This window comes from Olea europaea, unplaced genomic scaffold, assembly GCF_002742605.1.
Source record: "Olea europaea var. sylvestris unplaced genomic scaffold, O_europaea_v1 scaffold959, whole genome shotgun sequence".
In the NCBI taxonomy this organism is placed as follows: Eukaryota; Viridiplantae; Streptophyta; class Magnoliopsida; order Lamiales; family Oleaceae; genus Olea; species Olea europaea.
In genome coordinates this window covers 57,046-70,468 of record NW_019268088.1, presented here as the reverse complement: position 1 = coordinate 70,468, position 13,423 = coordinate 57,046, and the positions used below count along the sequence as shown (strand labels likewise).

Sequence of the window (13,423 nt, the reverse complement as noted above, 5' to 3'; positions counted from 1 at the left end):
TCCCAGTTCAACACTTTTATCTCTCTCTCAAGAAAAATTCTTGGTGTACATTATGGACACCATAATATTGTCCATAATGCTCTAATAGGGGGTGTCATGTGTGCATTATGGACACCATAATGGTGTCCATAATGTACACCAAGCACATCTCCTCTCTCAATTAGCTCCTTGAGAAATTCCCCGCTACTCTGAGAACTAGTTTTTTTCCTTAAGACCTTCCCTGATATTTCGGGAATTTATAATCTTCCTATCTTCTTCAACTTTACTGCCTACTCCTTATCTTCAATTATAAGCTTCTGAGGAACTTCATTTAGATCAGGCTGTGTAACACAGCTCACCATGCAAAGCAGCCTGAGCTCGTAAATTTGTTCCTTCTCAAAAATTCCAATGTAACATCCACGGAACTCCAAAAGTCTTCCTTATATATTATATGTCTTTATGTATTTGCTCTAATGGTTTCTCTTCCATTATTCGGTTTCGCTTTAGTTGAAGAAGATATTTTTTGAATATTAGGGTTTTAGTTGAATGTGAAGTCTAAAAGAATATAAAAGGTACAAAAGCATTTAATGAGGATAAATATTGGTGAATTAATTTAGAGTTATATATTTTATTTTATTTTATACATGTCTATTTAAGTACATTTACATAAAGTTAAGAATGTAATATAGAATTTTATTGAAAAGTGGATGAATTTGGATGAAAATAAAGATTACCTTTTAATTATTATAAGATTATTAAATAAATTAAATACCGCATACCAAACAATTAAAATCATAAATCTTTTAATTACTTAATTATATCTGCAATTAGATCATTTTCATATTTTCAAATACTAGACATTAAAAATTGAAAGCAGAAGACCCTTTCATGTTAGGACGTGAAATACTGTGTTACTCTTAATTGGGATTAATGCTGTATATTAATTGATGATATCTGCTTAAAATCAAAATTATTAAATTTCTGATACTTTAGGATAAGTCTACTTTAGTGACATTGCAATCACATATATTTTATTTCCTCGCTCAGTTTATTATTTTCTTTTTAGTTTCAACTTTTACCGGGACTTGCGTGATTATTTTTCTGTACTGTAATTATACTTCCTTTAATAAATTAATCCATTACTATTAACTTTCCAAGAATGAGTTGTTTGGTTTTGTGTTGTCTGTTGACTCCAGAAAATGTTGCCAACAGATTCGGACCCATTTACATATACATTTACAAATATCGATTGGTAATTATTGTACAATCGGTTAACGAACATCCCGCCGGATTCCGAACGTTCTCGTCTCGCACCGTTCAGATACTCCCACACCCTTGATCTGTCCGTTTTAGACCTTTCACGTGTCACATCGTGTTGGACTTTCACTTACGTGTGTGCGGGTGGGTCCGGCATTTGTTGGCAACATTTTCTGGGGTCAATTGTGTCCTTAATTGGTATAGTCGTATGCAATAACAAGCACTTTCTTTGGTTGAAGTTAATTGATTAATAGTATGATTTACATTACTCTGCATTTCCAGAAAGCTTGCTATACATGTTCACAATCTGTATTGGAGGACTTGATTGCTCCAAATCTGTGTAAGTTGAACTGTCCCGTCTTACTGAAGTAATATATTTGTTAACTGGATCTCCAATGTATTTGAAAACCTGCCACGTGGCTTTGATTGCCAAATGTTGTAGATTTGTGCATAAATGGGAAATGCTATTTATTACATTCATTTTTTTTCAGGTACCTGTTATCATTCCAGCCAGCATTTAACTCTTTAAACCGGTTTTTATGGTTGATATTTGATTTTTATTCTACTGGAAGCAAAAAAATTTTGCACAATATAATTGGTGAAACATCATATGGTAAGAGCCCCTTTTTAAAAAATGCATTTTGAAATAATAATTTGATGGAGATCATGTAGTTAAAAAATAAGGAAAAATTTTGAGTTTACGCGTAATATTATTTTATTGAAGAACGTGTAGTTGAAAATAAGAGAGAAAAATATATTTTCGAAATAATGGAGACTGGACAAGGGCTAAAGATTTCTTTATTCCAGTTTTATGAATTTAAACAAAGTACATTTTAATTCAAAGTACTAAGAACTTTATTGGCTAGACATCACAAAACCTCCTATATATTGTCCTTGCTGTCGAAAACCCCCTACCTTTTGAAAGTAGCATAAAACGTCCTTGTTTCAAACCATTCTTGTGGAATACGCCCTGCTGTCACATTCCTTCCATTCAACCATTAAATCCCAATAAATAGGGGGAAAATGGGAAAAAAAGAAAGGGCAAAACCCCTTCATCTATTGAATTTAGCAAAAGAGGTCTCTGCTGTCTATTTTCTCAATGAAAAATTGAAACTAACAAATATGCCTTCCTATTTAAGAAAAACAAAAATAAAAAAATAATTTCAAATAAATGCAAATAAGTCCTAAATAAGTAATTAGAAAATTAAAATAAAAAAATCAAAATGGTGCCCTAAAATATGTCCTTGCGGGACTATTGCTAAACTCGAACAGGAAATTGAATAATTGTAGTAAAACGGCATGAAATGGAGGAACTAAAAATCACTCACAAATACTGAGTTATTTTCTGTTTTTTATTGGGGAAGAAGATGAAGTATGAGATGGGGTCGGGATCTTTTAATTTTATTTTATTTTTATTTGGAGATTTTTTTATTATAATTTTTTAATTATTAATTTGGGATTTGTTTGCATTTATTTGAAAAAATTTGGGACTATAGTTAGCCAGGGCAAACAGGTAGGGGGTTTTGTGCTGTTTAGCCAACCCTTTTTCTCAAACCTTTTAAAATTTGTGTTTTATTGCAAGCCAATGATTTTGCATATGTATCGATAACAAAAAGTTTGACAATTTGCATTTTGTTAATTAATTCTTTTTTATTTATTTTTGAAGCCCTACGCCTTGCTGTCCAGCATTCCGACGGGAACAACAGTGGCAAGTTAACCGCATATCCAAAAAAAAAAAAAAAAAAAAGAAAAAAAGATATGATCCAGTATGTTGTCATGACTTGGAGCCTGCAGGAGAACTCCATAAATTTAGTTGCATATAATGGGAAATTATTCATATTGAAGAGAAAATGTCTCGTTAGCTGGTCCTACAGTATTTGTTTGTTAGTACTTACAGCTTCTCTTACAGTGTGTTGGTTCTAACTTAAGTTTTACACATCCTTTTGTAGAAGGACAAGGGGACTTGTGGCGATTCAGTGCTGACAGAACACTCTAGGGTAAGAGGAGTTCAGTTTCCATTTGCTGTTACAGATAGAGTTATTATAAAGGTTTTGCTAAGAAATCCAAATTTCATGTACATCACTTGTTTAACAATTTTCAATTTCTAATTAGGAAAAACTGAATCAGGGTAACAAGAGAACACCTCAGCGTTTCGTTGGACGTGAGGCTATTGTTACCACGAGCAGTGCTTCATTCACAGAATGAAGGTTCACGGAAGTTTTACACACAAGACACAAATGTGTGGGGCTTGCAATTTATTGTCAATTTTTTATACACGCGTGGGACCCAATCTCCTCTCTCTTCTGGCTTCATTCTGTGATCAATTAATCTGTACAATCGGATTATTTGTTGTTACCACACAGTGCTTGAATGGATGGTAATCCACTTTCTAAATACTGTCCCCCATTTTTCTCGGCTTTTTGCCGTCTGTCTAGAACAATTTTACTTATAATCTATAGTAATAGCACATGGTTGTGAACTTTATCTAATGAAGTGCTCTAGGAGGACGAGAAGAGATAAACAGTGAGCAAGAAACAGATAAAGTTGCCCCTCAGGGCATAGCTTAGTGGTGCAAAGGACAGGAGTGAAGTTATCTCACGCCTTGCTGGCAGTCGCAGTGTGGGGGTTCGATTTCTGAAATATGGAATTGGACTCCCTGTGGGCGCAGTGTACAGACAGCTCTTATTCCCTGGTCTGTTGGGACACATCCCGCGATTTACCTCCCTCACAAAGCTCTAGGAGCGAGACGGGATGGTGGGGGTTCTCAAAGTTGGGGTTCAACCTTTTTTTAAGAAACAGATAAAGTAACCAGGACACCGTTATGTTTTATTTGATTCTTCTTTCTCCAGTTCTGTTTTCTTGATTTTTTGAACATTTATATTACTTGTTCTGCTTTGCCAATTCAATTTGACAGGTATGTGGTAAAGACATTGGACAATGCAGAGAGCGTGAAGTTGCAGTATCGCTCGCTAGCCAAGGTGGCAGGCTCTTCATCTTCCAACCCGTGCCATTAAGATGTCGCCCAACTGGTTGTAGAATTGTATTTAGATAGCAATCACAGTTGCTTAGACATATAGTGTTCCAAATAGACCCATCTAGTATACTTAATTTAGGCCTCAATTTGTTATCCTTTAACAAATTAAATTATTTGCTATAGTAATATTTTTCGTCACACATTCACACAATAAAATATTCTTCACATAAACCAATAAGATTTCTTTAAATTTTAACCTCACATTTTTCAAAAAATATTATTCAAACCTCTATTTTCTCCCATAATGAGAGACAAACAGGCTCTAGCCTAACTCTAGAATAAACAGGTTCTTGGTTTTTCCTATTCTCTACCCTTACACATGAATGTCGTTTCAGTTGTGCATATAATTTCTATGTTTTCCATTTTGTGTATGTAATTTGTTTGGTAAAAGACCGAGTGACAAACTCTTATGTTCCTTTCATTAGTGTATTTTTTAACAAATTCTTGGATAACAAAAGTTTTCTTATTGATGTTAGTGACGATATTGATTGTAACCTTGATACTAAGCTAGACTAGAGCTGGAGCTAGAAGTGCTAATTATGATGAATGCATTACTCATGGATATGATGTCAAAAATAGATCGATTTTATCGTCCTTCAATTAGAATTAGCAAAAGCAACATCTCCTTGCATATAATGAATTCCAAACATTAATGATTTGGATGTGAATGAGTTGAATTACTTATCTCTCAATCTATTATTGAACAATCTATTAGAACACGTGTCGCTAGAAATATTCTTGTTAGTGCTTCAATTCATAATCCCCATTTCTAAATATTTGTCGACTATAATTTCACTTTGGTACATATTTAGTATGCAGTATTTAAAACAATTTCACTATTATAAGATTTTACTATTCTAAGTTGTTAAGACACTCGATTGCGAAAAATACCTTCTTTTGACAAACCAAAATTCATTTTATTGTCAGATTGAATTATATGCTCAGACAAATATCTACACCAATGGACAAAAAGTCATGAAAACATCGATATGAAAAATCAAATCCAGTTATTCATTCGCATTAAATTTTCAAGAAACAAGTACTCCTTCATGTCAGCCATTATGCCTAAACAAAAGAGAGAAATAACATCCAAAACTTAATGATCTAAACAGGTGAACTTACAATATGAGAGCAAAAAATCAAGAATTAGTCTAATGCTAAAACTACACCAAATACCTTGGTATAATGTTGTTAAAATGGTTAATGATTAGGGACATGGTTGATTTTCCAACGACAACAAGAAGTTGCAAGTTGAATATATGGAAGCAGCAGCAGCCCCAACAGCTAAGCCCCTTTCTGAGTTATCAGCTTCCCCTAATCTGCAGCAAAATATACGACAAACTAGTTTTAAGAACTCAATAATAAATGCTATGCAGAATGTATCATTCATTTCCACAAAAATAAAATAAAATGCAGTCAGACATGTAGGAAGACTGCTTGCATATAAATGTAAACTAAACCACCATGTTAATGTTTACTAAACTACTGTTATCAAAGCTTTGAAATAATATGGTGCTCGAGTATAATGTAAATGTCGAAGTACAAATTGAACTCTAATATAGCACAGAGAGATTATATGGATCAAAGTTTTGAAATAATATGGTGCTTGAATATAATGTAAATGTCAAAGTACAAATTGAACTCTAATATAGTACCGAGAGATAATTAACGGTTTGGAATAACACAAGTTATGGAGCTGAAGTATTTCATGAATCCAAGACTAATAAACGCAGGGAACTTTACAAGTCACACATTCTTTCATGGAAGTTTCCAATGCTATTCTCTATACAAACCTCGTAACACTTCACTACCACGTATACACAATTATGCAGCATTCTTAGGATGCAACTAAGGAAAACAACAGTTTCTTATTTTAGTACTCGTATAACTTCGCTTTAACAGCAAGCACAAGTAATACTCTTTTGGGCACGTTGTCATTATAATTTTTCTCTTTCAAATGTTTCTCCCATCACAATAGTAGCAGCATCTATTCTTCTTGTTATTTAACTTTGATAATTTGACTTGGGCTGTCTACCCACGTGATGTATATTTTTTGTTCTTAAAACTTTATAAATTTACTCGAAAACGAGGCCAAACGGATCATCAAAAAGACCATCCATATGATTTGGCTGACGAACCATACAAACAGAGATGAAAGTTGCTAGATAAAATAAATTTACTTGATCATTTTATTAGATTAAGATCAAGTACTTTAGCAATGAATTCAAACAATTTAAGCTAGCATAATTTAATTATGCTGAAATATATAACTTACAAATATAATCCACACTCATTCTTGAGTAAAACTTTGTCAAATTAAAAAGATATGAAGAATTTATTTGCACAAGAAATTGATTACAAAAGAGGGCATTTGGAATTTAAAACTGGAAATTGAAAGCTCAAGAAATTTCTCTTTACAAACTATTACAAGAATGAATTTATATACAAACAAAGAATTGTTCCGACTTCAAAATTTTATTTTGAATTCCCAAAAAGTAGGAAAATACGATAAGATTCTTATCATCCTTGGTACCTCCATTTTCAAAGGTGTCGGGATATAATTGTCGTTGAATTTCTGCTTTTCAAAGCTTTTTTTTTTTTTTTTTTTTTGGGTGCAGGAATTATTATCTTTGTTATGTCTTTTGCAAAAATTATTGTCTTCTTCTTGAATTTTCATTTTCCTCATTTCTTTTGAAGTAAATTCCCGTAATTCTTCTTGCGTAAACTCGTCATTTTCGCTATCATGGTAAAGATTTTGAATCCCCTTGACTGTTTCCATATTTTCATTGTTATAGAAGTCAATATGAAATTTTATTTCTTGAGGATATTGACATTCCCTTCTCTTCTGAAGAGAAGACAACATTAATCTTCTTAGATATCATTTTAAAAAGTGATTTTTTTCAAATTTTCTGGGGTTTCATCCTTTATACTTGATTCAACTATTTTAATGACATTCTCAAAGGCCAAATCAACATTTTCTTTGATCTCACTTTCAACAAGTTGTTGGTACATTTTGATATCATCCAGTATGTTTTTAACTACTGGTTCATGTTCATACTTGTTTCACCAAGAGGCAGAAATCTTTTATAAGAATTGAGGGGTTTCACCCGACATGAAGCAGAATTCCCATTTCCAAATCCAAGTAATAAAATATTCTGCAAACATGATTAACAGAATTTTATTTTGATTAAGATTTTTATCCTTTATCAAAGGATGACAACTTGAGAAAGTTGATATAAGAGTTTTCAACTCTTCAGGAAAAATATCCATGGCTGGGCATGATCTTTTTCATCAAACTAGAAACCAAGTGGGAGGTTCTTTTTTAACGACTCCTTGATCAACTCTGATCATCCATGTATGTTTCATTTCAAGGTTTTGAACCTCAAGTAATTTATAAAACAAAATTATATAATCCCAATAAGTAAATTCAATGGGTGTCTCTTCTTTCATGGGGTACCCTTTCTATCAACAGTTTTAATCTGTATATTTACAGATTTAATTTTATTGAGATTTAATCCCCATTCAATTCTTTCATGAGGTCACCTTTTATAAGTTGATGAATACAATTAGCCTCTATTTGACTCCCTTTAAAACAAAACAATTTCTTTCTCCTGAAAGAAGAATTATGTGAATTTACCTCAAAAAGAAAGAGGAAAAAAAAGATTGAAGAAGGAGAATAATTCCTATAGAAGACATAGCAAGGAAAATAATTCCTGCACCAAAAGGAAAATGCTTTGAAAGAGCATAAATTCAAGGACAACTATATGTCCATATCCTAACACTTCTGAAAAAGGAGGAACCAGGGACGATAAGAATCTTATCATATTTTCCTACTTTTTTGGGATCCAAATTAATTCTAAACAATTCTTTGTTTGTATATAAATTCATTCTTGTAATAGTTTGTAGGCAGAAATTTCTTGAGCTTTCAACTTTCAATTTTAAATTCCGAGTGCCCTCTATTGTAATCAATCCCTTGTACAAATAAATTCTTCAAATATATAGAAGCCCTTTTAATCTGGCAAAGCTTTTGAATTGAAGAACAAGCGTGGATTATACTTGTAAGGTTTAAATTTCAGCATAATTAAATTATGCTAACTTAAATTGTTAGAATTCCACTAAAGTACTTAGTCTTAATCTAATAAAATGATGCATTTCTTGTTCTTAAACTTCAGTAAATTTACTTGGACAAGTTTGTTTTTGTCTGGTCCATTTATGACGGCATACTGCAATTTTTTCAACTTCCTTGATTTGTTAATACAAATTAAATATCGGGTAAAAGGTAATTTCCCGAAGCATAAAATGTGAAGTATTACCAGGCCCTGTATAGAGAGAAATGTTTATAAACTTCTGATAAATCCAATTTTGTAAAGATTGACTCATATGGTCTGCTATGTCCCTAAGCAAGTTACAAGATTGCATAATTTCTAGTTTCTACTAAGCAAGAAAGAGAGAACATGACAGTTCATTTAAGTTATAATTATTCGTGCTTCTAATATGCCTAGAGTTTAAGAGTTGCAAATGTATTCAGTAATTACGATTTAAAGTATCTATGGACTCCTAGAAATGATCTAAAACGCCTAGCATAAACAAAGGTACACGAGTTAATGACTCTACCTAGCGAGGCATATAACTTCTTGCAAATAAAAGTGTGATTAAATTTACCTGCAGTCATTTCCTATAGAACCAGTCTGCTGCAAAGTACGGGGCAGCCCACTACGTTTGTAAAGACCCCTTTCACAATGCAACTGCATTTCCTTTACTTGTTTCAGCCAACTTTCCTGATAATTTTTAAAAAATAGACTATGTTCAATTGTGCTTGCTCTGGATGTGGTAAAATTGGTTGGGGGAGGGGGGTGCAAACACCATAACAAGACAAATATAAAGCAAAAGATATTTGCATTATTCCTTTATAAAGAGAGAAGATACTTAATTCGTGTTAATGTAAATGCACAGTAATTTTAAATCCCTTCAGTTCTTTGAAACATACCCAGATATCATAATTCGAAGATGATCAAATGATGATTCAATTATAGTGCAAATAGTAGTTTTTGCATAAACACCAGCAATGGTACCAGCAGTGTTAATGGGTCAAAATGTATTAATCATCACATTCAAATTTATACAGCATAAACAAATTCTCAACACCTATGGACAAAAGAAATTATACAAGTTAGCAGAGACAATATTCGATATTACTATCAATGCTTCTATTCCGAGTTGCAAAGAAAAAAGAAAAGAAAAGAAAAAGGAGCCAAAAAAGACAAAATGAATGTGATCTGTCTGAACCTTAACAAACTGAATTCTCAGTAAAACTGTTCTGTGACAGGGCTAGGAGCCAGATAACAATGCATATAGAATAGGACCAAAGACAGATCACCAGCCATCAATTCATCCACTGGATTGTGCTTAAATATTTCAAGTAAAAAAAAAAAAGTAGCAGCTCACCAGAAGATTCTCTTCTTCACAAAGTGTTTTATCCATCTGACCAAACAGTGTGCTCCATCTAACAAAGTGCGCATCAGCAGTTGCTTTGTCAGGATGCCAAACAATAGAATTTTTTGTTATGTGCATATCAGTCTTGTGGTTAGATGTGAATTCTCTTGACACTAGGAGAGGTAATTCTGTGTAAACTACAGCACGGACTCTCTTCTTACTACGTCGTAGAGCTGCCATAAAAGAACAGAGCGCATTAGGATTCTATCTATAAGCCCATAAGCCTAAGGTGCTTCCTCTCGTTTGAGGTATCAACCTACCTGCAAGACGCCCTTTGATATCTTGACTAAGAAGTTCCAACCATTGGGAAGCTGTGTTAGCAGCTGTAATCAAACAGAAGTCCAAATCAGTTCGCTGTTTATCTCCTTTTACATGTAAAGCATTTATCACTAAGATGTCACAGGGAATAAAAATATGACAGAAGCTTGTGTTAATATTGCTTGAACTTCAACGATATAGCCATTGTCTATAAATCCCATGTCTTCAAATCCTCCTCATAGAATTTTTTGATCGTAAAAATATGAAAAAAGGAAACGAAAATGAAAATCTTATCCTGCAATTTGCATGTTTTTCAAACCTTGATCCACATGTACCATTTATCAAAATCAAACTGTTGAAACAAGCGAAGATGTACATGTGAGAGACTACAAACCTTTAACAGAAAGTGAAGTAACACTAGAAAAGTTTGCTGACTCCTCATTTGACAAAGAGCAAGTATTCTCTGATGCGGTGGTTAGTGATGATGAAAGCTTTAGTGCAAGTCCATTATCATTTTCTTGGTTGTACTGTGAAGGCACCTGACCAGAGATCCTTGTCTCTGCTTTGTATGACTTTCCATCTCCTCTGGAAAGATAGGAGTTCAAAGAAACTGATTTGCTCAATGATGGATCGCCGCTCATCTGACATCTTCCCAAAAAATTATCTTCATGATTAAGTTCATAACTATTCACTCCTGCACTGTTCATGTGTTCCAGGTTCTTTCTTTCACTAGATTCTTTTGTGCCACCCTTTCTTTGGTTAGCCTGCTTGCTTCCAGCATGCTGATCATCAGTTTTTGCAGACTTCACCATGGCTTCTATAATAGAGTGAACCTGTTTACTGTTTCTCACATGGTTTATAATTCCAGGGTTTAATCCATTAAGCAACCCACTTGGAGCTGCAATTCTTGCAAACTTATCAGCCTGTTCTTTCCTTGCAAGCTCTATCTTTCTCTTAATAATTTCACTTTTACTCTTCCTCTCACGTGGTTTTGGAATTGGCACTGCTGCATAAGAAGTAGAAAGATAATTGTTTTGTTTCATCTTGTTCCAAACTCTCATTGGATCTTCTTCCTCCAACGGACCAACAGAACTTGCACAATCAGAATGGTCCCTTGATTTTAAATTTTCGTAGTTTTTATAAGGATAGAAAAGGTCATGGTTGATTGAGCTAGAAATATCTTCAGCATTTAGGTCTATACCCAGTCCTCTGGATTTCTGTTCATTCCCAGGTGAGGGCAATTTGTTTGGTTCCTTGATATACCCAGGAGTACTGCCACCAACCACATTGCTAGCAGCATCTACATTGGCATTTGGATCAAGTGCTCTTGGTGCAGAGTTAACCACTTTCTGTGCCGTATTGCTTCCTCCTCTTCCTGCTTCAGCTACATCATAACTCATTTTCTCAGTTTCTCTTAAAAGGATATCTCAACTGTCATCTATCTAGATTAGGACTTTCGTTCTTTTTCAATAATACTATATCTCGACACAAATAAAACAAATTATCTCCCACGAATAAAACAAACAAACTTCTCCTAGGTATCAAATTCACAGACTCAGTAACAACTCACGAAGAAAAAGAATGCTTGAAGATTCTACAAATTTATCTTTATACAAGGCAAATATATAATCAAATCATTGGCTCCTTGTGTTCACTGTCTAGCAATTCAATTATATCAAGAAGAGAGCCGGTGTATGGGAATCATTACTGAAAACCAAGGCACTATAAAAACACCCAATTTAGGAATATAAAAGCCGAAAAATTTAAACTTTTACTCTAGTTCAATTATATTAATCAACACATATAGCCTACAATACCCAAATGAGACGAAGAATTCTCAGAAGAAGAAGGAACCTAAAGAGAAAGATATACCTCCCGCCCATGAAATTGATTCAAGACCCCGCATTTTCACTCTCTTGGTAGAAAGTACCGATCTCTCCAACTTCTGTTAAACCCCTTTCTGCCCTAACACAGCATAAAAAACAAATCCAATACTCCACAATTTAACTGAGAAACATAAAGTTACCAAAACAACGCACCTTTAAATATTTACTATTTCTAACAACGCACCTTTGAATCAGATCTATGACACACTATTCATCTACTCTCAAAGAGTGAACAAATGGCAAATTCAATCGTCAGGATTCTCAGTGCAGACCCTTTAAGGAAAACCCACAAATTCAAATCTAAAACGACAACTTCAATCCTTTAATGAAGCAAAGATAGAAATACAAAATGTTCGTCAAGAAATACAAAATTCAAGATTCTTTATGGCGCGGCTAGACATATTTGAAAACGTATAACGGCCGCTGAGGAGCCTTTTTTTCTTTTTACATTTTTTGGGTAAATCTATGAACAATAATTATTTAGGGTAATGGTACTTAGCCCGATGGGTTACAACCTAATCCAGATAGTGGTAGATAATAGGTTAAATAAAATATTAAATTAAATGAGTTATTTAATTTTACCTATCAATTAATGTGACGTTAGTACTACTCAAATTGGGGTTACAACCCAACGAGCATTACTCAATTATTTATTACGGGACGTGCAATAATTATTTATGAATAATTATATTCACATCACAATCTTTATTTTTTGCACTATTATAGTACTTAATTCTCTAATAATTTTCATGTCATTCTTATCTTCAAAATTTTCTAAATTAACACATTTTATATTTGATAATATTTTTATGTCCAAAAGTCCATTAAAATGATGTAAAATAACTTATTTTTCATTATATTTTTAAAAAATAAGTAAATAAAAAGTACGAAAACATTTTATTCCCTCATTTCAAAACTTGAACACAAATTATTACAATATAAATTATCATTAAAAACGAGATGTACTAATTAATGGAAAACTGAATATAAGAATTCGACGAGAAAAAGTTAAGAAAATAATTGTTATAATAAACAAAGTTTAAGAAGTTTAATTGGAATTAAAATTTGGCGTAACAAATTAAAATTGGGGGTGCCAATATAATATATATCTGCAGTTTGATGGGCTCTTCTAAAATTTCAAGATTTTACTTTTTGTTAAGCAAGTGAAGAATTTTGAGTTAAAAACTCACTTGGATAGTGAACTTGTGTGATTCTTCTATTTTTAGTCGAGTTAATTAAATGACTGCTTACTAAACTTTATTCATAATTACTATTTGCTCATTTCAAATTTAAAAGATTACTCGACACCCACTGAACTATTTATTAATTTATCCATACATCACTAGAGTCCATTCTATCTGCACAATTGGACAAATATTTACATGAGGCGGATGAAAAATGATGTGGCAAAGAGAATGTGTGAATAATATCCACATCATTTAAAAATTTATTTTTTAACTAAATGACCAAAAAAACGTGTTAAATCAAAAACATTTCTTCAATGATCAAAATCCAA

At 32.9% G+C, this 13,423-nt stretch overlaps 1 protein-coding gene across 3 annotated transcripts; it reads right to left on the bottom strand.

Moving 5' to 3' along the window:
* Positions 1-5,272: 5,272 nt before the first annotated feature.
* Positions 5,273-12,397, bottom strand: LOC111392673. Of its 3 annotated transcripts, none has more exons than XM_023018055.1 (7): positions 12,092-12,397; positions 11,894-11,986; positions 10,416-11,396; positions 10,024-10,086; positions 9,716-9,936; positions 8,933-9,048; positions 5,273-5,589 (listed from the first exon to the last, which is right to left on the bottom strand). In XM_023018055.1, exons 2-7 carry the CDS (start codon positions 11,925-11,927, stop codon positions 5,478-5,480), a joined length of 1,527 nt encoding a protein of 508 aa, XP_022873823.1. In that variant the 5' UTR covers positions 11,928-11,986; positions 12,092-12,397; the 3' UTR covers positions 5,273-5,477. The 3 variants fall into 3 exon arrangements, with proteins under 3 accessions (XP_022873823.1, XP_022873821.1, XP_022873822.1); XM_023018053.1 differs by having other exon boundaries at positions 10,416-11,405; positions 12,092-12,396; XM_023018054.1 differs by having other exon boundaries at positions 10,416-11,405; positions 11,894-11,981; positions 12,092-12,396.
* Between the last annotated feature and the right edge of the window lie 1,026 nt (positions 12,398-13,423).

What these genes read in the sequence shown, in the direction of transcription:
- LOC111392673 (XM_023018053.1), bottom strand. Translation starts at nt 11,927, where the DNA reads ATGCGGGGTCTTGAATCAATTTCATGGGCGGGAG. An exon ending in TACTTCACTTTCTGTTAAAG is followed by an intron (nt 10,087 to 10,415) that starts GTTTGTAGTCTC and finishes GTTTGATTACAG; the next exon opens with CTGCTAACACAGCTTCCCAA. An exon ending in TCTATAGGAAATGACTGCAG is followed by an intron (nt 5,590 to 8,932) that starts GTAAATTTAATC and finishes ATTTTGCTGCAG; the next exon opens with ATTAGGGGAAGCTGATAACT.